This window comes from Prinia subflava, chromosome 5, assembly GCF_021018805.1.
Source record: "Prinia subflava isolate CZ2003 ecotype Zambia chromosome 5, Cam_Psub_1.2, whole genome shotgun sequence".
NCBI lineage: Eukaryota > Metazoa > Chordata > Aves > Passeriformes > Cisticolidae > Prinia > Prinia subflava.
The window spans coordinates 59,257,654-59,282,502 of record NC_086251.1 but is presented as its reverse complement, the minus strand read 5'-3'; the positions used below and the strand labels follow the sequence as shown (position 1 = coordinate 59,282,502).

Genomic DNA, 24,849 nt, shown 5'->3' with positions numbered 1-24,849 from the left:
GAAATGCTTTGAAGAAGAGGAGTAATTCTGATTACTGGCTAGATGGGCGGCTTCAGGGTGTGGAACATGGATAGGACCTGGCCTCTTCTGATCTGCATTTCCAAAGAGCACAAGGCCAAATTCAGCCCCCAGACAAGCAAACCCGGTTTCATGGGGCTGATGGTGCAAAACTGTTCTGGTAGGACTCACTGGAGCAGTGCCTGGCCATCACTTGGAGTCTGCAGCCCCTGTTCCCCTTCAGATTTTATCCACACCTGAGAGAGGTGCCCTGGCTTGAGAGGATAAACACCAAACTGAGCACAGCTCTACCTCCACATCCCTCTGGTCCTGTACCTCCAACCTAAGCCCCCATATATTAAGTTTGACTGCGGTGGAGAGGCTGTTCCAGGGGTGCTGTGAAGCAAAACCTCTCTTTTCTCTGCAGCACCTCTTAAGAGTTACAGGTGAGGATCTGCAGACAAATTAACATCCCAAAATCTTGGTGAAGTTTGCTGCCACCCACTGAACTTTATAAAATCACCACCACCTCCCAGCCAAGCTCTGCACAGCCCTGCAGTGAAAGGGTTGATTTATCCTCAGATGCTCTGCTGTCCACCCTTCCCCTTTATTCCACACAGGGCAGAGCTCTGTTCCTGTGGGACTCCAGCCTCTGTGGGGTTTGCTACTGCCCCAAACACACACCCAGTGCTGTGGCCTCCTCCCATCCCACTCCTTCTGCCCAGAAATGAACAGATCTGGAGTTTCTCCAAGCAGATGAAGATGATCAGTAACAATTCACTTACCCTGAAAGGGCATTACCCTGGCTGAACAGGCCAGAGCCCACTCTCTGATTAGGACAGTGACAAGATGTGGCTCTAAGAAGATATTCTGAGTATCTCTGAGGGAACTCCTGATTTTGCTGCCATCATCTGTTCAAATAATGAAGAAACAATTTGATGCAGGAGAACCTTCATGACATTATCTGGGTGAAGCCTCAGAGGTCAATCTCCTTTCAAAGGAGCAGAAAATGTTTATGGTCTAAGTGCTGAGGGCCACTTGGTACTGCTTGCTTTCCAAAGACCACCAAATGGGCCAGAAAATTCTCTCTTGGCTTGACAAGAGTGGTCTCAGCCTTCTAGGAAGACAAACTCTGCAGAGAGAGACACAGAAAGAACTCACTGACAGCCCAAAAGGAAGAAATAAGCAGAGGACACTTTTAAAATTCATTTTTTGTAGTGGCCTGATTACACTTTAAAACCACTGATTGGTTTTAAAGATGATATTTCGATCAGATGTCAGGAAGAAATTCTTGATGCTGAGGGTGATGAGGCACTGGTAGAGCTTGCCCAGAGAAGCTGCCCCACTCCTGGAATGTTCAAATCCAGCTTGGATGGGGCTTGGAGCAGTTTGGTCTAATGGAAGGGGGTTGGAACAAGATGAGATTCTGTGACTCACAAGTGAGCTGCTCTTACCTTAGCTGCAAGGCTAGTAAGGAATACTTGACTAAATATTCATAAGGAAAGTGGCTGGGGTTGTCAAAACCTCCCCTTAGTCTTCTAAAGAAGTAGCTGCATTTTTTTTGTTTGTTTTTAACTGCAAATATTCTGCACAGGGAATTCCCAGGGAAAAGCTGCCCTTTTCACAGCACAAATAAAACCTCTGCAGGCCACCTGAAATCTGAAATTCTCTGTAGGTACAGAAAACAATGGAACTGCAGAGCACTTCTGAAATCTAGCCCTAAACATGAGAAGCAGTTTTCTGGCCTTACCCTGTAATACTGTGATTCAGTTGACAGATTTGAGCAATAACTGATCCAGCCTAGTTTAGTTACAGGTTTGATGGACAGGTCCAAAGAACTCTTGACTCAAATCAGCTCATCACAACTTCCTGATTTATTGATCTCTCCAGACTGAGCAATGCCATTTGTCCACATTTACTTGAACCCAAAGGGATACAGGAACTGAAGTCTCATTTTTAAAGTCCATTTCAAAGAGATGAACAGGTCTACCAAAACCCAAGGAGCAACAAGCCATGCAGTTCCATGTGAGCTGCTGGACCCATAACCAGCTTTGGGAACCCACAGGTGATTTATGCATCCAGGAAAAATTCCATTTGGTACCTGGGAACTGCAAACAAGACCCTGGGAAGCTGAGCAAAGCTAACCTGGTGCCTTGCTGGAAATGCCACAACCTTCTGTGCTACTGCATTTCTGCCTTGAAGATCTGAGATAAGATCATGCAAGGGGGAAATTAACTCAGTCCAACAGGGACAGCAGCTGCAGGGCAGCCTGACCACAAAAGAAAACATACCAAGTCCTCATCCAGGGCAGGGGATGACACAGACTTCCCTGTGGTCTGCACTCAGCTGCCTGTCTTTGGTCCCTCGGTTCAATTATTGACAAGGTCACATCTCTGATTTCAGTATTGAAATGTTTTATCTGGAGCCTGGTGAATCTGAAAGACACTGAAAGTGCTTTCCCTTCCTGAGGCACTGCTCCCTGCCAGTCTGCAACACCAGACAGTTTTTGGGTTTTCTGTCCCTGGCACGTGGTTAAAGGCTGCAGGGGGAACCTTGTGCCAAAGGAAGAAAATACCAGGATGGTTGTAGTGCATCAGCTGAGCCCCACATCCCATCTCTGCTCCCAGAGAAAGGCAAACACAGAACTCATTCCTCACCAATTCACTGCTGATCCAGGGGTCACAGCCTCCCCCTTCAGCAGGCTTCAGTACAGATCTCTGTCCCAGCAACTGTGAACATTTAACGAGCAAAATGTAACACAGGAGGGAGAGACTGAATTTCCTGTCATTAATTTCTATTATTGTGAGAGCTGAAAGGCCACCTGAGATCACACACACACGTGAGAAATGCTCTACAAACATGCCAAGAAGGGTCAGACTCTGCCCAAAAGAACCCAAAAGAATGAGCCCCCCCAGAGCAGTGGAACTGTCCCATCTGTGAACACCAGCACTGAGGCACAGGGATCTGCTCAAGGAATCATGAAAAAGCAACCCTGGCTGTAGTGAGCTGAGGCAGGCAAAGGTCAGGCTGCCTTAGTGAGGCTGGCAGTGCCAAGAGCACGTTTCTAGGAAAAGCTAATGGATGGGACAGCACACAGCAACACTCCCCTTGCACACCCTCCTGGCACTCTGGGGCTCTGGACAAGATCTCTGCAGTCATTCCTTGCACAGGATCCCATTTATCCTCTGCTTATCCATGGTAATTTTGCCTTTTGGCTATCCCCCTCCTTCCTCATTCCCTTTCTCTCTCTGCTGTATCCCTTTCCAGATGCACAGAGGGGCAGAATGGCACAGAGCACTCAGAGTTAAAATGCTGGCTGTTATTTTTCTCTCTGTTCCTTTATCCCCCCACATCCCTCCAGGCCAGTGCTCCTACTAGATCATCCTCCCCTTCCTCTCACAAGGATTTGGAACAGAGGCTTTGCTTTAATTTCTCCTCTTTGCCAAGAGTCCCCAGTTTGCCATTCAAATTCACTCTCTTGTGGTTACAGGACCAACAATAAAAAACAACTCTCAGCCTCAATTTCCCCCTGGAACTTGACTGTCCCTAGGATTTTTTCCAGGATTTCAGAAACAGTATCTAAGCTTTCCTACTCACCCAGGCATAAAAAAGCCCTATTTTCCCCCCTGTATTTACCCTGAGCATTAGCACCCACCCATGCCAGGCTCAGAGGGACTGTGGGGAACATCTCAGATGGGGAACACCTCTGCATTCCTGCTCAGGGCTGGGGACAGGGCAGGATGGGTCCAACACTCATCACCTGGGAGCCCCATCAGTGAAATCTGCTTTTAGAATCAAAGAACTCTGGAACTGTTTAGGTTGGAAAAGCCCTCCAAGATCAAGTCCAACCATTCCCCCAGCACTGCCAAGGCCCCCAGCACACCCCAAGTGCCACACCCACAGGTCTTTTAAATCCCTTCAGGGATGGGGACATCATCCCTTCCCTGGGCAGCTGGGCCAGGGCTGGACAATTCAATTATGAATTTTTTCATAATATCCAATCTAACTTCCATGCAGTGAAGAGCAGAGGAGGGAAACACCTGAGCTGTCAGGCCATCAGAGGGGACTCCAGCACCCCCAGGAGCAATCCAGGCAGCTGCAGAGCTCTCCTGGCCCATCCCAGGGAGATGAGCACAGGGGAGCTCTCCTGCCCACCCACACTGTGTAATATATCCAGGGGAGCTGCTGGCAGGAGCTTGAAGCACATTCAGATCCTATTAAAAAAAACCCACAAAGTCCCACTGTTCTTTAAACCCTCATATTCATCTCCAGAGCCCACACAGCAGTGACTAACCAAACCTTAACAACTGATCCCTGCTGCTGTCAGTCAGTGCCACTGAGTGTGCTTCTCCTCCTGCAGGTGACTGCAGTTCAAGGCTGCCTGCTCTGGCTTGGAGGGACGGTGCTGCAGCACCTCACAGAACCATTAGGGCTGGGAAAGACCCCTAAGGTCCTGCAGTGCCACTGTCTGTGCCAGGCAATGTCCCAGGAGCTCCCACCAGCTGCAGTCACAGCTGCAGGGACATCCCTGGGGACAGCATCCCCTGCAGAGCCTTTGGAAGGAGTTGTGGAGCTGCACCGAAGCCCTGCAGTGCCCCAAAGGCGTTTTCTGTCTGCTTGGAGCTGCCAGAGCATGCCTGCAGCCAGGCAGGGCTGATCTGGCACAGTTTGAGACATTAAACCGGGGCCAAACAACCCCTGTGGCTCTTGCTCTGAGCTTGTCAGGGTGCAAAGGCTGGAATCACACACAAGGAGCCAGTGATGCAGCCCTGCTGAGCCCAAAGGTCACTGCCCCAGAGAAGATCACAGATCCCCCTGTAGCTCCAAGGCTGTGGAGCAGAGCACTCACCAGAGCAATGCTGAGTCCTGCCAGACAAGATTCTGACTTTATCTGCTCCATTAAGACATGGACCTTAAAAAAACATGCTCCTGGCTGCCCCTGTCTACCAAAAGTTAAATTAACTCCCTGCCTCTCCTGCTCCAGACTGCAATTAAAGAGTCACAGGATTGTTTAGGTTGGAGAAGTCCATGCAGCTGTACTGGGGCAGGGTTGACTCAGCATGGAAGCACTGCAAACTGTGACTGGAGAGGGGACACAGCCCCGACAGGAGCATGTTCTGGCTGTGGGAGAGCAGATATTACCAGGAATTACCAGATATTACCAAGAAGCACTGCTCCCCTCAGGGAACTCACTGCGTCTAACATGACCCTCCACCCAACACTCCCTAAACCCAAAAAATTCAAAAGAGACTGTAGCAAACCAGTCCCAACAGATACAGAAAATTTAATTCCACAGAAAAAATAAATTTATTTTCCTGCCAGGAAAATAAATTCCACATGGAAGTTATTTTCCTGGCAGGATATTTATACTGAACTCTATCTTACCATTTTCCTGGGTTTTCTTAAGGGTGGTTGTAAGGAAAGCCAGGATTGAGCAGGGCAAAGTCACTCCCTCCCTCACAGGAGGAAAGAGCTTCTGGTGGGGCTGGAAGGGCAGACACTGAGATCTCTCCTCACTCCTAAACCACACACCAAAGCCAGTGAGGGGTCTTGGAAATCCTCTGCTGCTCTTACACCTGTCCCAAAGTGTGCAGAAGGTGCAAAAGTTCTGCCTTCTTTTCCTCTCTGCCAAGATCAGGATGAAAAATACACGGGAAATGCAGGTTTTGAGTTGGGACTTGGATGTTTATTATTTCTGATCTATTTACAGACTCACAAGCCGTGAGCCCAAACTAGCAAGTTAGAGAAATGAGGTAAAATGGAGAGCTTCTGACTCTTTCCAAGGTTATTTAAGCGATAATTACCCAATAATGAGGTGACACCTACATTATTTATACTTTTGACCCAGTAATGACCACCCAAGGCCTGCAATGCAGCCCTTTTTCACCCCATTACAGAAAACCACCCAAAAATCATGAAGAAGAAGGAAGAAGAAGGCGAAGAAGTGTGGGCCCGATATTTCTGCAGCCTCAGAGTTGCTAGTTTTTCCAAGGGAAACTTTTCAACAGTTTTTCCTTTCTCAAACAACTTTGTGTAAATATCTATTCTTCCCATAACATTTCTAAGTAAACAATATTCCTTTCCCACAACAACCTCTCTCCCAGGTGTTGTTTGTGTTACTTAACCAATGGAGAGAGGTGTCCATCCTATGGACCAATAATGTATCTTTTTAGAGCAGAATGTTACAAAAAGGCTGAATGGATTGTAAATAAAGCCTCCTGATTCTCTTCCACCTTCTGACTAGAGTCAAGCATTTTTATTTTGTGTCCAATGGCGACATAGAAGGACTTAGACAACACCCAAAATCCTCCATCTTCACTCACAAGTATTACTATACATTAAAATCTAAAATTTAAGTTTTTCACTCAGTTTTCACAATAACTTCACTAAGTTTTTGTGAGATCACACAATACTATCCAAACTACACACCCACAACCCCAGTGCCATCACTCAATTTTGGGAATCTGTCCCAAGGCCTCAAGTCAGATTTGGTGCTTGCTTGAGGGTCAGCATCTTTTAGCTCAGAAAGCCTGAAATTTTCAGCCTCCAGGGTTCCAGCAGAAGGAAATGCTGGAATAACTGGCACACAGAGCAAAAGCAAGGGAGGGTCACCAAGGTGCCACATGTGCCAGGGGTGGGCTCTGACAGGGACCTTGGAGCATCCTCTGGGTCACCCTGGCATGGGCAGCCCTAAGCTGGTTTGAGGGGTGCAGCAGCACATCCAGCTTAAGGGGACAGTGACAGCAGCACATGTGACAAACAAAGCAGGGGACAGGAGACAGGAGGCTGAGCAGCCACTCCTGCAGAACCAGCCCATTCACACCTGAGTGGTCAGAGGGGAAAGAGGGATTTGGGAAAAAACAGCCTCAAAAAGGACTCAGCCTGGAGAACCTCTTGGCCTCACTTCACATTAATAAAGCCTCAAGCACAGATGGTGCTGCTGGTATATTAAAATAAATGATAGGCTATCAGGGAGCAGCCTGCCTGAAACCCTTCATTACAGCCCAGGCTCGGACGAGGCTGTGATTAGAATTACTGAGAAAAAAGGGAGGGGGAAAGAAAAAAAGAAAGCAAAAGGCTCCAGTAATTCTCATCATATCGACCCCTGTCTGTGATTAATGTTGATACTCAGTATCTTTGCAAAACAACAACGGCTGGAGGTTTGAGGTAATTATTTTATTGTCAGACAAAGTCTGAGCAAGTTGCTTATTTCCAATATATGTTTCTAACTCACTCTCAGGCAGAGCAGAACTTCTACATATATATATATTTAGAGACAGAAAGCATCCTTCCAGGAAATAACTTGAATCTCCTTTGATTCTCAAGGGGTCTTAATCTGAGTGAACACCAGAGGGGAGACAGGTTTAGCATCAGTCATTTGTGGTTTGCACTGTCCAGGCAGAAAGTGCATCTACATTCTCGTTAGGAAGGAACATTTTAAAATTACCCTCTCAATAAATTAACCTCTCTCTCCCTTCTACTTGTTGCATAAAGCTCTTCTCCTCCATTTTTCTCTCACCAGCTCTGCCGTGGGGCCAACACTGTAACCCCAAAGATCAGCCTCTGACGTAAATCCCCAGAAGGATGGAGGCAATTCAAGGCTGAAGAACCCTCACATTTCCCTCTCTCCATTTTTGAATGCCATGAAAACAGACAGATCTTTGCACTGCAGTATAGATCACTATTAGAAAATAAATGTGATTTCTCCAAAGTGAGGACAAGCCTCTTTTCACACAGCAAAGGCCACCCAGACAGGCACACAAAGGAAAAATGAGTGACTCTCACCCAGGGAAGGGTGAGAACACAGCCCTGCTTGTGTTCTTCAATCAAGCTCAGTGACTGCTAAAATCCAAAGGGAGAGAGGGGAACAAAACCAGCTCCTCTGTCTAAATGGAGCCAAGTTTTCTGAGATGTAGAAAGTGAAGGGTGGGAGAAGCGGCAAGGCACTGAGAAGTGACACGTGTGTACACTGAAACCGCAGGGATGGGAAAGGACAAGGATTACTGCAGATTAAAGGGACAGCAAAGACACCAAGATTTACATTCCAGTGGGGCTGGCAGGCAAGGGGAGAGGCAATGCAAGGCAGCTGAGAGCCCAGAAGGATTCCTGCTGTGCAGGGACCCAGACGGTGCTTGGGCAGCAGATGCAGCCCAGCCCTCGGAGCACGGAGCTCTGCACAAGCTAATGGACCCTATCCTTGAATCCAGGCAAAAAAACACCCCAAGATAAATTACCTGGAGCAGCAAATGCAAAGTCATGCTCCAAGGTAGACACATGCTAACTTTAAAGGATGTGTCAAACAGATGGATAGAGGCAGACAGCTGGGGAAGGTCAGGAAGGCTCAGACATGTGCCTGAGTTTTCTGACTTTGCCTTCTTGGGCTGACAGGAGCAACTGGAGGTGCAGCAGAAAGCCTTTCAAAAGAAACATTCTTGTGCTGGGAAAGCCCAGGAGCCTGGTGCTGCTGCAGCTGCCCCTCTGTGCTACCCAGCAAGCCAAGGAGGGAGAATTTCATAGAATCATTAAACTGAAAAAGACGTCAAAGATGATCAAGTCCAACCACCAACCCAGCACCGACCACCACTTCCATCACTAAACCATATCCACGAGTTTTCTGAACACTTCCAGGGCTGGTGACACAATCATTTCCCTGGGCAGCCTGTTGCAAAGCTTGACAACCCTTTTGGTGAAGGGTTCCCCTCAGTAAACATTCCCTAATGCTCTCTGTACACAGACATCACCCAAGACTTCCCTACCTGAGCTGTGTAGAGGAGCCTTCCACAGATGTTTCCACCAGAGCAGCTGCTGAATCCTCCTTGCAGGTATTTCAGGGAATTTTTGCCTAGCAGGGTAGTGGGGATTAGGGCAGGCAGGATTTGCAGCAGCCCTCAGACTTGGATTCATCCATGTACCCCAGAATCCATGAGAAACTTTCCCCGGTCACTGGGACCTCTCACACCAACCACTGTGACCAAAGTCTCCTCTCTCCACACACTGGCAGGCAATTTCTGCATGTGTTCATGCCAGCTCTCTCCAAACTGAAGGAAAAGAAGCAGAAATGCTGTGGCTGGACAGGATCTCTTCCCTCCTGCCTGCAGTAGTCAGTAATTTCAATTTACAGCATTGTCTGATGGGGTTCCATCTTCTCCGTGGGCAGGGAGAGGGAAGGCAGAGCCAAAACTGAGAAAATGCCTCTAAATCCTCCCCCAGCCCCTGGAGGCAGCACTTAAGGGCTGGTAACAAATGGGTTTAGTCTTCCTCTGACACAGGATGCATAAACTTAGTGGAAGGGCTGGTATTTCAAAGTAATGTATCCAAGGATGTTTTAGTGTTGCTATTTCCCAATACACTCCAACAAAAATGTCAGGGTAAAATATCAGATTACTGTGAGCAACAGCTCTGTGTCACCTGTTTCTCATAGCTGAGCTGGGAATCACCAAGACACCCTCCAACCTTCTGATTTACCCCTAAGATCACAGGACTGGTTTGAAAAGCCCCCCAAAGATCAATCCCAACCATTTCCCCAGCACTGCCAAGCCACCACTAACTCATGTCCCCAAGTGCCACATCCACACAGCTTTTAAATCCCTCCAGGGATGGGGACTCCACTGCTTCCCTCATCTCTATTCCCTTCCCTTGGTTTCCTCTTTGAGGACAAGAGCTGAGGTGTTCCAAGGGGAAGGACGTGGCTCCAACTCCTCAGGGGTTCGTGCTCCATGGCTGGAATCTCCTCACCCCAGCTCACAGAGCAGACACCCTGCTCCTGCCTTCCCTTTCACACACACTGCCCTTGTTCCCAAGGGCACAGCAGTTTTGTGCTGGATGGAAAAAGGGAGGAGCACAGAAGGGTGGCAGGTCAGGACCACAGGGCTCAGACTTGTCCAAGTTTTGTGTCTCCTGGAAGGTCCCACTGACCAAGATCCCAGCACAGGGCTGTGCAGGGAGCAAGCAGGCTGAAGAAAGAAGGAATATTAGAGAGACACATGCCCCAAAACACCTTGGAATTAGATCTGATGAGGAGCAAAAGCCAACTCTGATGTGAATTGTCCCCTCTTGGGAGCTGCTCTGTTGTTATAGATGTCACCCTGAGCTGGCAGAGAGGATCATCACTGCTCACAGAGAGGATGCAGAATTCCCTCTGACAAGACAAACCTGATTAAATACGAGTCTGCTCCAGGATGAAGATGCAGCCATGAACAATCTCTTAGGTAAAAAAGAAGGAATTCCAAAGGAAGTGCACATCCCTCACAAGGGACAGAAACCTGAGTTAGGCACAGATTGATGGTGGGAGCTTCACTGCTGCTTGGGAGAGGGAAGGGGAGCTAGCAAGGAACATATGGAACTGTATAAATTATTTGGAGCACCCAGAAAGACAGGAAAAACAATCATCCCTGCTCCTGAGACTGCTCATTTCTGTCTGCAGCCATCTGGAACCCAGACCTTGCATGGCCAGTGCTTGGTGCCACAAATACCATGGATGGGGTGAGGCCACAGAGGGCAGGATTGCTGCAGGCAGCTGCACTTGGAACATGTGGGGAAGGAAAATTTGCTCTCATCCTGGCTCCTGCCAGCCTCTCCCCGCTGGGATTCCTGTGGACTGTTAGGATGGTGACTCTCAGAGTGATCCTTTGCTCCCATTCCGGGGAGAAATGCAGGTGTGCACGTCCTGCCCCCAGAAGGGAAAAGCGATGCCCAAGCACTAATTTAATTCCCCTCCTTTAAATCCCCACTCTGCCAAAGGCTCCCTGGTGGAACCAGAGGGGTCACTGGGCCTCTCTGTGGTTTTGCTCACCACCTTTAAAACACAGATGAGCCTTTCCAGGGTGATTAAGGAGATAAATGCATTAAAGATTAAAAGGCACTCTGATGCTCCAATGCCACGAGCTGTAAGAGTACTTAAAATAGATCCATTTGTGGCAGCAATTAAAGAACATATTACTAATTTCTGAGTCTCAGCTCCTGCCTTCCTAATGCTGGTTATTTTTGCCCATGAAAGCATTAATCCTATCTTCCTGTAAAAAATGACATTTCAAACATTCATCATCTTCCACTACTGTCCTTCTGCTCCTCTGCCTCACCATCATTAACCAGAGGCATCTGTTATATGGCTTATGCAGTGTAATTTGTGACCACAGATTTGCAATACAACGAGAGCTATTTTCTCTGTAAGTACCTGCTTAGAGCTGCAAATTTTTTTTATCCATTATATATTTAAAAAGAAAAACACATCCCAAAAGTGTTTTTATTGTGCAAGTGCCTTGTCATCACCTGAGAGAGTTATACAAGCTTCCATTACGGCAAGAATTAATGTCCTACCCACAAAAATACATGAAACACAGGGTTTATATTTTGGAAACTACATGTCGAGAATTAAATTGTCACACTTCATAACTTCTTCCTAAATGGCTGGTTTGTTTTGTATGGTTGGTTTTGATTTTTTTTTGATCTCTAAATCCTGTCCACAGGGATGGTCCAAATTCCCCAGTGTACAATTCCTCCATGGGCAGATGGAAATCACAAACAAATGCTGTGGATAAACAGCAACTCAGGTGACTTCTCACAAGCTAAAACCCTGCAATGTGGTACTGCCATAAAGAAAGAGCAAAGATGCAAAGAACATCCCAATGGCTCAGCTAGAGAAAGGCAGATCTGGACAAAAATGGATTTAGGTTAAAACAGAGAATAAAAAATAGTACCTAGCATACACACAAGCCACCACAGAGAGTAAATTCAGATGTAATATGGAACTGCAGGTTGATGAAGACAAAGGTGCAAAACCATGTTAGCAAACAGACAAAAATTACATCAAGTGGGCCCTCAATGGAGAAAGAAGAAAACACCCACTCCATACATTTTAAATGCTCAAAGCAAACTCCTGCATGCCCCAATGTGGTAAAATTAAAGGCTCAGTGAATTGCCCCAGATCTCTGCTGTTACCTGCTGTGGACAGCAGGAGTTGTTCACCTTGGGATGTGGATGAAAGGCAAGCACTGAGGCAGCAGGAAACAGCTTGGAAGTCTGAGCCCATTTTCTTCTTGGCTCATTCTTGTTAAATTAAGAATTCTCTCAGAACTGGGAGAATAAACACGAATGAGAACTGGGAGAAGAAACCACCACCAACAGAAGCAGAGGGGTCTGATCTCCTTGGAGCTGCACAGCAGAGAGCACCTGCTCTGAGATGCATGAGGAATAACTAAAGCACCATAAACTGTTCACCAGGTCTGAACCCACCTCAGCCAGCTGCAGTTCTCCTGGTAACGCACCACAAAAGAGGGAGCAGGGGAAAATCACAGGTATTTTTATTTATTCCCTGAAAATTCAAGCTATATACCTGGTCTTTGTGTCCCTCTGACCCTCTCCAGGAGTTTAGTGTTTGCTTACCACACACCACCTATACACAAATCAAGAAACAAGTGCAGAGACACCAAAGTCACCTCACAGAGAATGCAGAGAGGGCCAAAAGTGCTGCTCTGTCCTTCACTGGCAACCTGTGAAAGCAAAGCACTTGAACAAGACACCAAACCAGATCCCAAATCATATTCAGCTTCAAATTCAAAGCATATTTTTGCTTCCCTGGAGCTGCAGGCTTCCAGGATGGCTTTTGGAGGGTCAGATTCTATTTTATAAATGCAGAGATTTTCTCATTTTCTGCTTTACTCTTTGTCTGTATACTGCTGGTTAGAGAGCCAGCTGATGGGCTGTAAAACTGTCATTCTCCTTACTGGTGCTTACAAATGGCTTTAGCCCAGCTGGAGCTAATGTAGGAGCACCTGACTGCCCAGAACTGACATTTTTAATGATTCTGTTCCTCCAGCGCCTTCTCATTGACCACTCCAAAAATCCAAACTGTCTCTTGCTCTGCCAAGCTGTTTTGTGGATCAGGCTCCTTGTTCTCCAGGGATTTGCAGCATGTCAGCCATCTGAGGAAGCAAACTTGATAATAACTGACCTGAGAACAGCTATTCCAACACTTCTGGGCTCTTCTGCACTACAGATTTTAGCATGAAATGTCAAAATTCTGAAGGCTAGAGGATAGAAGCATCCCCAGGAGGAAGACACGTGTGCAAAGTGTTTTAAAAATGGAAAATGCCAGCTGTGAAAGTTTGGTGGGTGGATGTTGTCCCCTCACCCTGTTCTCTGTGGGGTATTGTCACCTTCCTTCAGGTCTCCCTTTCCAATGCTGTATCCCAGGTGAAAAAGAACAACTTCCCCTTCCAAACCCTGCTTCATTTACACAAAAAGGGAAACTCTTCACATCCCAGAACTATTTAGGGAAGGAAGAGACACACAGAGCTCTTCTGGGGATGTCCAGGAGTTAAAAATCTGTCCCCAAATTAAAAGAACCAGATTTTCAAAGGTGAAAATCACCTAGAGAAAAAGGGTTTTAAAGGAAAGTGCACCCATCCAGCAGATGTGAAGCTTAACAAGTCTTTTACAGTGAGTCTGGTCTCTCCAGGTCCTCCAGCAGAACAATGGGAGCAGCTCCTGCAGCCTCCTGCCAGGTTTGGGGAATTTCTTCTGTTCCTAACAGCCCAGTTCCTGCTGACACAAGCTGTGTGCTTCCTCCACCTTTCCTGTTCTCCCAAACACACCCCATAAAGAAGCACAAAGCCAGGAGCAGGTATGGACACAGGCAGCCTGATGTGTGCCCATGAATCCAGGGCTGGGAACCAGGGCAGAAATTCTCACCTGGCACAAGCTGGAGAGGGCAAGGGCTAAACTCCTGCACAGGCATCTCCCATTCCTCATTCACTCCCAGGAAATCAGCTCTCATCCCCTGGGATCAGCTCCTTCCATGGCCTTGGGCTATCAGTGTGAGCTCATGCAAGTCACAGAATCACAGAACCACGGAATGCCTTGGGCTGGAGGGGATCTTGAAGATCATTTAGCTCCAATCTCCTCATCTAGTTCCATTCTCTTTGTGCCTCTAAAACATAAATAATTTCCCTCTCTCTTGGGAGCACTGCTGAGCACCAGCACCCTGCAGATGGGGAGGGAGCAGTGTCACAGAGCCACTGAGGTCATCCAGACAGGAAAAGCAGAAATGGCTCTTTACATGGTGTAAAGAGTGCCTGCTGGAACCAGAGGGGTGACTCACAAGCAGAGAGGCTGATCCCTCTGTGTCCCCTCTTTTTTTGCCAGCACAGCTCTGCACTGAAGTCCCATCCAGTTCCTAAAAATGAACTCAGCTCAGCCACAGCCTCATCCTCTCCCTCATCCATCCTCATGGATGTCTGCACTGACTGCAGCAGCCTAAGGACAAAAGGCAATCCCAACCACTTGGGTCTGGTGACTTCCAGAGGACTCCAAAGGCCTGCCCAGTCCTTCAGGTGCTCATCCCTCTGATGCTGACCCAACTCACACTTCACAGGGGCTCCTCCAATGCACATGGAAGTCAATAAAACACAAACTGGGGAGAAGAATCCTGCCTTTTACCACACAGTCTGTTTATTCCCTGTCAGAAACTTTTGGGATGATGGAACAGCATAAGCCCCTGCTCTGAGGAGCAGCATCAGCCCCTGGTCACTGCTTTCTCACCTGCCTGCTGTACCAGACATGCAGCTCCTACACTGAGCCTCTCCCCCAGCAGCTGGAAATGCAGCTGTGACTGCAGCCCAGACCTGCACACACCATGAGCTGGGCTGTCCTGACACACAATAACCTCCTCTGCAACCCCACAGCTCGTGGCAAACACTGTCACACACAGCAGCACCGTCACCCAGCTTGCCAAACACAACCAGAAACCCTCAAGGGCTCGGAATTATTCCCCTGACACAGCTCCTGTGCAGCCTGGTGGGACAGCAGGACACGGGAAACAGGCAGGGATCAGTCCTGCTGCAAACTCCATCTCCCCTCACAGGCCAACGCTCCCACAGGGTCTGGAAATCAGCCCTCCCACAGGGCTCTTGAAACACAATCTTTGATTCAATTAAGGAAGCCAACATCACTAAAGCAGGCTGGAAACAGCACCACAGAGGAGAACCTCCAGGTTAAATCAGAATTATGCATTGAGGGGAAGTGACAGAAATCATACAGATATATGTGATAGACAACATATAAAAGACTTTGGTTGTTTTTTTTTAATTTGATGAGCTTCTCAGAACAGCTAACTCTAACAGTCAGACACAAAGCCTTTCTGTCTAGATGTGGTTCAGCTCTCACAAATTCACCTGAAAGGTTCCCATTGTGTTTGACAGGGCTTGGCTTGGGAATTGGTTATGCTGGGAAATTATTGCAGAGCCTTTTGCCAAGCTGGACAAGTTCCTTTGTAAGATCTTCCTTGCCCCACACCAGTTTGGAATTGCATCACATGGACTTCAAATTTATAAATGCTGACTCCTAGGAGGAGTAAGCCAGTCCAGTCATTAAATACAGGGCCTATATGTACAGCAGGAATAAACTGTATAAAGCTTTATAGAGGCTTTGCAGATTTGTCTTCAACTCAGACAAATGCTGCTGAAGCAGCAAACGGGCTGATCAGCAAACACCCAGCTCTTTTGACCCCACAGGACAAATATCCCTGCACCAACCCACCTTGGGCAAAGGGAACTGAAATTTCCCCAGGAATCTCATCCTAGAAGTTTGGTTTTTTGGGGTTTTTTTTGTCCACCTCAGGAGCAAGGCAACAGAAAGCTCTGGGAATAAAGGAGCAGGTTTGGAGTATCCGTATTTCCCCCAAAATGACAAGTCAGGTCACGCTGCCTGGGACACAGCCCAGTTTCCCCAGCTGTCACTGGTGAACTGGGTTTCCTCATGAATGAGCCTGCTTTGTGTTTAGCTTGAGAGCCAACCCACGACTGCTCTGAGGGACTGTCTCCTGCAGAGTGAGGAGCAGGGGATGTGAAAGATAAAGGAAGAAAGAGTTTTTCTCTTACCCAGACCCTGGTTCTGCTGCTCCCACTCAATGGTGTCAGGAACCTGGTAGGACACTCCAGCCAGCTGGGCCACAGGGTTCTCCAGGCCAGCCAGGGGCTCCTGGGAGGTCTCTCCTGGAAGTGTGAAGCCTGGCAGCTCTGTGTCACCCTCCATGCTTTCATCCATCAGGTCTATGTCTTTGTCCTCCTCGTCTTCCTCTTCCTCCTCTTCTTCTTCCTCCTCTTCCTCTTCATCCTCTTCCTCTTCCTCACCCTCTGGCCAGGGAGACAGAAAAGAAACATCAGGAGATGTCCCACCAGGCAGAAGGTTCACAGATCCTTCCAGATGAACACCAGGCTGAGCCCCTCCAAAGGCAGCTGAAGGAATTTGTGCCTGTCCTCCGACAGGAAAGACACCCAGGGCTTCATCTGGAGGAGCTCCTCACCATTGCAAGCTGCTGAGGAACACAGAGATGTTGTCTCAGACTCTCAAATTAGGGGGAAATGCAGTAATTTTCTGCTTCCTAGCAGCAGGGTGCAAACAAGGATGTGCACGTGTACCAACACACTACAGGGCTCCCTGCTTAACTGACCACAGCTCAAGTGAGAGCTCTTTTCCTGATTTCCAGTCTTGGAGGCAGCACTAAGCTGGTTTTATGTTCAGCTCTTATTGACTTTTTCCCAGCTCTGGAAAGGGCACTGCTTTCAAGACCAGGTTGCTCCAAGCCCCATCCCAACCTGGCCTTGGAAAGTGTTGGAAAGAAGGCAGCACAGCCAACACTTCACAGCAGAGCTGACAAATGTGACTTTGAGGAAATTCCTGTGAATTTAGTGCAAGGTCTCCCTGCCCATGGAAAGAGGGGGTTGGAACAAGATGATCTTTAAGGTGCCTTTCAACCAAAACCATTCTGTAATTCCACCTACAGCAGATACCCATTTATTCCAAAACTGTCTGTACTGTTAATATATGGAAAAATAAATATTTAAGCCACATTTCATCACTGGAATCTAAAATGGCAACACAGGAACCACTGTAGTGAATCAAACCAAAGGTTTTTTCCTAGTTTTTCCTATTTCCAACCACAACTGGCTGCAGCTGCTGAAGGAATTCTAGAGCAGGGCAAATACAGAGCCAGTCTTCCCACAGTTTCTTTTCCCAAGTTCTAGTTCCCAAAGTCTCAGGGACATCCTATGCCAGAACTTGCACTGGAGCTATTTAATAGCTACTGAGGGAGCCACCCACCAGGGAAAGATGATACCTGGAACAATGGCATGCTTTGAATTTCTCACAGTTAGTTTTTCAAGGCTGAGAACTGAAACACAGTATTTATGCACTTTTATCTAATTTACACCAACTCTGCTCAGCCCTGCAGAAAAAAAATCCCTCCTGGTGTAGTCAGACTGGGAGAGCCCATCACCCAAGGCATTAAAAAATGGCAATTAAAAATAGCAATCCAGCCAAATATCTGGTGCCCAAACATCCCTTTATTTCTGCTGTAGTTGAACCTCACAGAGGCTGGTGGCAATCCAGCCTGGATTAAATGGGCTCCACGGACTGAAATATCATATGGGATATGAGACTATGAGAAATCATATGTCATACACCATGAATTTCATGTTATAAACCCACTGATTCACTGTGCTGTCCCATGGCATCCCCTTCCCCTGTCACTCAAGGATTTGCTCCCAAACACTGCACGTTTTCCTCAGCTCACCAGCCAAGACAATCCCTTTCAGTTCCACTCCTGTATTCCATACAAATGAGCTACTGTTGGGAATTAGCTGCATCATCCTGCTACAGCATGGCTTTTGCTACCTGGGAAGATCATTCCTGCCACAACGACACCACACAGAGCACCTAATGGAGCTCACAGGGATGTAGTTACCCTTTAAATTCCCATTGCATTTTATAGGCAGTTTCTGTATTATTCAGAATCAAGATTGGAATTTGCTCTGTCAAAATGCATGTTTTCATACAAAACACACTATTGTGAAGCTGAGAGTGGCACCTGGAGAGTGCTCACAGGAAAGCTGCAGAGACAAGTTAATGTAGGTCTTTTCCTTCTGCTGAGAGCAACACAGCTATCAACAATCCCAAAATTTAACAGCAGAGACACTGAACAGCCACACCACCAGAGAAGAGGAACATGAACAGAGCTTCTCCCCAGACTGGGTGCAAAAACCAACCAAGAGTGGAGAGGCATTGGATTTTTATCTCTGAAAAACTACTCTGGGACAAGGGTTTTAAAGCTTCTTGTGATTTTTAGCAATCCAAACGACACACACCTGCCAGGCTCGAGTGCTGAAGCCACAGATAGCGATCTCCCTGTCTCCAAAGCCTCCAAGGCAGCCAAGCTCAACACTCAAATTGAAAGTGCTGAGACTCCTTATCACATCTGATGATCACCAAGCTCCATCAATCACCAGGCAGCCACAGCAGAAAGCTGCAAATAATGAGATCCTTGTGGCAAAGAAGGAAGAAAAAGGCTCTCAGCTTGTTCCCTTCTCCTCTCTGGCTCATTCCTGCACCTGAAAACAGCTTTTGAACCCCATCCCTGAAATGCCAGCAGCTTGCCTTGCTGCAAGGTGCAGTGCAGAGCACCACTTGGTGGTCACAAGGAGGAAGCTACACTTCCAAAAAAAAAAAAAAAACCCACAAATTTCACAAGTGTGGGATTTCAGGAGCACAGGCACAACAGGCAGCCGTGGGCAGGCTGTGCATAAGGCTTGGGAGGCTCACAAGATGGAAAAATGGAAGTGAGCAGCACACAGCTGAACCTCAGGCTGGAGTTTGTGCTTCACACAAAAGCCTTCTACAAAAGTCACATTTTCCCCTCCTAAATTGGCACCTTCTGGCCTTCAAAAGGCCTCAGCAGCAGATTGAAAGGATACTGTTGGGAAAGAATGAGTGGAAGTGCAAAGCCCAGCAGATTCAGAAGTAATCCAGAGCTTCGTGTGCATTTGCAGATCAATGTGAACTAGTTTTTGTGTGTCATGGAATGGTTTAGGTTGGAAAAGCCCTCTGAGATCACTGAGTCCAAGTGTTAATCCAGTACTAAACGACATCCACACATCCTTTAATGTCCCCAGGGATGGGACTGGGCAGCCTGGCACAGTGCCTGACCATCCTTTTGTTAAAGACATTTTTCCTAATATTCCATCAAAAGCCCCCCTGGAGCAGCTTGAGGCTGATTCTTCTCGTCCCATCATTTGTTACCTGGGGAAGCTGCAGGGGAGCTCCAAGGAAACAAGTCTGAGATAAAATAACACACTTTGAGCAGAGTTTTTGGGGGTTTGCAGCTTTATTGATGGAAACAGCCACCTCTGGGCTTTATCCTGGGACTCTGAGTGGATCCATTGGTGACACAGGTGCTATCCAGAGATGGGATTTGCTATTTCAGGGGGGCAAAAGCACCTTGTGCTTGCTCCAAAAGTGAGGTTTTTCACCACACAACTACACATCCAAAATTATTTTGTGGCTTAGGCAGGAGAAATGAGACCACCTTACACCTCCCTTGGGAGGCATTTCCCTGATCCAGCACGAACCCCAGACCTGTGGAATCTGAAGCAATTGGAAAAGCACCAGCAGCCAGCAGGTAAAAGGCTCAGACTCAATTTTTGGGGGTGTGATAGCTTGACAGCAGCTGTAGCTGAAGCCTCTGTGTTCATAACCTTGCTGAGGGCAATGGAGCTACACCAGGTTTTCAGCTGAGGAAACCTTCACTGAAGAATGATGTTTCTGTATTTAGATCTATTTCCATTAATGTTTGCAAACACTTGTATTCCTCAGGAGAGCCAGTAAACCATCATTTGTCAGGCTGAACACACAGGAGAAAGATCTTGCTGTGCCCTGAGCAGCAAGAGGCTCTAAGGGGAAGGTGACAGATTCACTCACAGGCCCAAACTGAATTCAAAGTGCAACCAAAAAAAACCCCAAAAAAACCACCAAATAAAACAAAACCAAAACCACCCAACCAACCAAAAAAAACCAAACCAAACCAAACCCCCAACCAAAATAAATAAATTAAAAAGGAGAGAAGTTGCAGGGCAAAACCTGCAGTTGTCATTTGCTCTTTCCTCTCCCTTCCCAGCCTCCTTCACACCAAACTTAGGGGATCAAGATGTCTAAATGGTACCACAGAGCATTGCTGTGGTCCGTGACAGTTTAAGCTGTGATTTTTCTGTGGTGTTCAGTGCTTCAGGGTTGCCCCTGTGTAAACCATGGCTGATATCACCATGTAAATATGTAAATAATGCTGTGTAAATGACAACAGGATTAGGGATGGGCAGGTCTGGGACTCCCATCTCTTGCCAGAGCAGGAGGGAGAGGCTTTAAGAAGCCTCTGCCAAGTTCACTTTCTGCACTGCTTTTGTGATCACAGCTGACTGTCAAGGCAGGAAGGCCTTTCAAGGACAACTCTTTCATTATTAATGTGTTGCCTTCACGTGATCAGTCATAATGTCACCATCCACCAGCTCCAAAACGCTGCCAAGAGCCTGTGACAGCCTGGAAGGAGAGCTGGTAGGAAGGTGACGGGGTCTCAGCAAGCAGTGCCCCTGGGGAAATGCTGTGCCATGGTGGGGGAACACACCAGGCACAGAAACTCTGCCAAACATCAGGGTAAAGCCCCTGGGGTGAGTTCTGCTAAGCCCAGGCACCTGCACTGCAAAGCCACCCAAGGTATTTGCAGGATGGGGGGTTCTAAATGATGTGCTCTGCAAAAAAAAAAAAAAAAAATCAAATATCTTGAGAAGTTTCAGCATCTGGGCAGTGGCACAGGGACAGGGAAAGGGACTCAGTGGGGGCAATGCAGCTGTTGGGTCAGATCCTACCACACAAAGCAGGGTAACACAATCCTACCCACAGAAGCTTCAAGAGAAAAGGAATTTACACATCACATAATCACTAAGGTTGGAAAAGCTCTCAAATCATCAAGTCCAACCATTCCCCCAGCACTGCCAAGGCCACCACTGCCCCATGTCCCCAAGTGCCACATCCTCACATCTCTTAAATTCCTCCAGGGCTGATGACTCCAGCCTGTGCCAGTACCTGACCACCCTTCCAGTGGTTAAATTTCACTCTAATACCCAATCTAAATCTTCCCTCCTGGAACTTGAGGTCATTTTCTCTTGTCCAAATTCAAGGATTTCTTCCTAAAACAAAAGCAAATTCTATCTCCAGCAGCACTCATCTCAAAATTGCTCTCACACTGAGCCAGGCTCGAGAGTCAAGTTTAGCAACACAAGACTATTTTAAAGGGGAAAAAAATAGCCAAAATGCTGCAGAGCACACTGCATGTACTTTAACAAGTTTGCTCCCAGGCTTGCTGCAGAGCAGCTCTTCTGCCCCTGGGTGTAGAGGTGTTGAACCAAGCAGCAGGAAAATCAAGACAAGCAAGTGGTGATTTATCAAGTGAGGGCAGTCAAATCAGTCCAGATTTAATGGCCATGACCTCTGAGTGGACAGGGCAGAACAAGACAGATGAAGGCAGATAAAAAGTTTACAACAGCTCTTAACAAAATGCTTTCCCCAGGAAAAGGGCTGTGGGCATACAAGACTGTTTTTGCAAACCACAAAAAAAACCCAAAAAACAAAAAAACCAAAACAACACACACACACAAAAAAAACCCCAAAAAACCCCCAAAAAACAACACCAAAAAAACCTGCAAACAAACCAAACCAAAAAAAAACCCCACAAAAAAACCCAAACAAACAAACAAAAAACAACAAAACACACACACAAAAAAAACCCACAAAAAAAACCCCCCACAAAAAAAAAAACCAAACCCAAAAATTAACAAAAAAACACCAGCAGAGTGCTTTTCCATTTTCACTGGAAAAGGCCGGTGGTGTTTTTTTCCAGAAGCATTCAACTCAACCCCACTGCCTGGGAGCAGAACAACCAACAGGCCAAGAGTTAAGAAAATATTTGATTTCAGCTTTATTTTCTAGACAAACCCAGCATGGACCATCACAGATGCTGTAAATTGGAGAGCAGGGTCTCCAGGGGACCAAGGTTTTAACTCAAGTCCTGTGAGGACTAAAAGGAGCCACACTGAGTCCACTCAGCTCATTTCTAGTCTGAGTTCCTGTTTCCTCCCAAATCCTTGATCCCCTCCTTGCAGCAGCCCTGGTCCCACTGGAGAGAGCTCCCAAAAAAGCCCCATGAGCAACATTCTCCCACCTGCTAAAGGACTCCAGCCACGAGCAAATCCAGCAGAAAATGTTCCTTGCAGAGCCTTACTGCCACATCCCTGCTTATCTGAATTCACCTCCCTTGAGCCACGAGTGTAAACTGCTTAATCCTCAGATTAAAACAAACAGAAACTCATTAAAAACTTTCACTCACACAGCCCAATTACATTTCAATAATAGCAACTGTGGGAGTTTATCTGTTGTTTTTGTTCAAGCTTGGAGATAAGTATGGGAAAGCTGCAACATTAAAGGGATATTTAAGTGAACTTTTTTTGGACAAATGAGAAATCTAATGCAGTTCAAAATTCAAACAAAGCCTGGTCAGAACAAGAACCAAGGTGGGTCAGATTAGGAAATGTCACCCAACCTGCTGGAGGCAGAACAGTGACAGAACATCACAAAGAACAGAGCTGGGGGTGCTCAGCCTGGAGAAGGCTCTAGGGAGACCTTAGAGACCCTTCCAGTGCCTAAAGGGGGTCCAAGAGAGCTGGAGAGGGACTTTGGACCAGTGCAGGACAGGACAAGAGGGATGGCTTCAACCAGCAGGGTTAGATTGGGCATCAGGAAGGAATTGCTGCCCATGAGTGGTTGTACAGAAAAACTGGGGATGTCTGCATCAAACATTTTCAGGAGAGAGGAAGAAAAAAAAAAAAAAAGTTGGGTTTGATACAAAAAATTGTCACTTTTTTTTTACCATTTTCTGCTAGAAAGGAGAATGAGGGATGAGCCACCACCTACTGTGAAGAAGATAGAGGTCAACACAGAGCAGTTCCCATTTCAGTGGTAGCAATAAACAAGAAGCAAGAGAAGAGTGTCTACCAAAACCATTTAATAATTCATTCTGCATGTGCTTTGTTTTAAGCCTTCTGTTCCTTGCCAATTTAGTTGATATCCAAAGAGCTGGTGGGGAATTGTAAGACCTGGCTAGTTAACCATGCTGGGTTAAGTGCCTGTTTTATTTACACTTCTGCATCCTAATTCAATTTTTAACAGGGTTGTAGAGATTTAATGAGGCAGATCTTAATCCATACAGTCAAGGTCCAAATAGCAATCCTTTTCAGAGCCTTAATTTCCAGGAAGAATACCCTTCACACTCCCCACCTCCCCAAAAAAGGTTCCTTGTACTGTGGCACAGCTCAGAAGAAAAATGGGGAGCTGAAGCATCCTTTATAAATTTATGTAAATAGCTAAAAGTTGTGAAATATTCAGGAGGAATTTCTGCACAGAACAGGTGGTTAAACATTGGAAGGGGCTGCCCAGGGAGGTGGTGGAACCACTGGAGGTGTTTAAGGAATGACTGGACGTGGTCTGGTTGACACAGAGGTGTTTGGTCAAAGGTTGGATTCCATCCTGAAGGTCTTTTCCAACCTAAGTTGTTCTTTGGTACACAAAATAGTTCACAGCAGGCTGCAAGTGCACATGAAACTCCAAATTCTGCCAGCTGAGAGCCACCCTAATTAATTGGGAACACTCCACACTCAAGAGCTACTCAGTTAAGGCCTCCTCCCCTGGAGCAACTGATTTTAAGTTGCCCATTTCCAGAGCTGATGGCTTTTCCTGACACCACACAACAGGCAGAGCAGCTCCTGCTTTAATCAAAGCTCTGAGCCCTCCAGAGCCCTCCTGACCCTTGAATTGTGTGAGCAGCTCACTCCAGCAAGGAGAACAGACTGCAGGAAGGAATTGTTCCCTGGGAGGGTGGGGAGGGCCCTGGCACAGCCAAGAGAAGCTGTGGCTGCCCCTGGATCCCTGGAAGTGTCCAAGCCCAGGATGGGGCTTGGAGCAGCCTGGGATAGTGGAAGGTGTCCCTGCCCTTGGCAGAGGGTTGGGGTGAGAGGGTCTTGGAGGTCTTTTCCATCCTAACCCATTCTGTGGTGCCAGGATTCTCTGCTGGCCAGGCAGGGTGGTGGCACACAAGAGAACCAGATCCAGACTCACCCACAGCACCAGGACCAGAGCCTGGCGTGCTCTATCCAGCAGATTCCAGCTGAAAACTGCAAGGATGTTGCAGAACAGGGAGCATGGCTCATGTCCTGCCACCTCAGAAAGCCCCTCCTGCCAAATGCTGCCATGCTGGGGCTGTGCAGGCACCTCTGCCATCCACCATGGCAGATGCCACAGCACAGCAATCAAGTAGAAAAGGAGCATGGTTTCTTTCCAAAGAGTCACTTTTTGAAGGCTGTTGTGAGGCTCACACAGTGGCCCCTCAGTGAGCCAGTTGAACCAGCAGCTCTTTGTACCCAGAAAGCTCCAGAGAAAGCTGCAGTGCTCAGCTTGCTGGAGAGACAGACAAATTCTAGGCACAGAGACAAAATACATAATCAATTCCCCCAGACAAGCAAGCCTTATCCTCTGCTGTGTTCTGTCCCCATATCCTATAATCCCTTTATAGGATTTCTCTGCCTAGGAAGGGCAAATAGAACCAAGCTCACCACAGAGTCAAGGCAGGAGGATATTTGTTCCCCAGCTCATGTCTCCAGAGTGCACCAGAGAGGTGGATAAGCTCATCTAGACATCTTTTCATTTTGTCTGTGCAATTTGATTTTTAAAACAGTTTTGCATCCAAGCCAGGCAGGTGAATATACAGATGCAATTAACCACAGGCAGGTTGGCACAGATGGTCCCCAAGAAACAGAGGGAGCTGAGCAGCAGGGGTTTGTATTTAATGATGAGCCAGGCCTTCAGTGAGGCAAGGCAGCAGGACCCCACTCAGCTCCTTGCACTTCTTCCAACAGTGAGCCAGGCACAGCCTCTCCCCAAAGGGCCAAAATCCCTCCTTAGGGACCCCATCATGTGCCTGCA

At 47.3% G+C, this 24,849-nt stretch overlaps 1 protein-coding gene across 6 annotated transcripts in view; it reads right to left on the bottom strand.

Moving 5' to 3' along the window:
• Positions 1–24,849, bottom strand: part of ARMH4 (armadillo like helical domain containing 4) — a 55,581-nt gene that overhangs the window by 19,132 nt on the left and 11,600 nt on the right. For all 6 annotated transcript variants that reach the window (XM_063399608.1, XM_063399607.1, XM_063399605.1 and 3 more), the window contains one exon: positions 15,873–16,127. In XM_063399608.1, the coding sequence (XP_063255678.1) occupies positions 15,873–16,127 (255 nt within the window). The remainder of the gene's footprint in view (positions 1–15,872; positions 16,128–24,849) is intronic.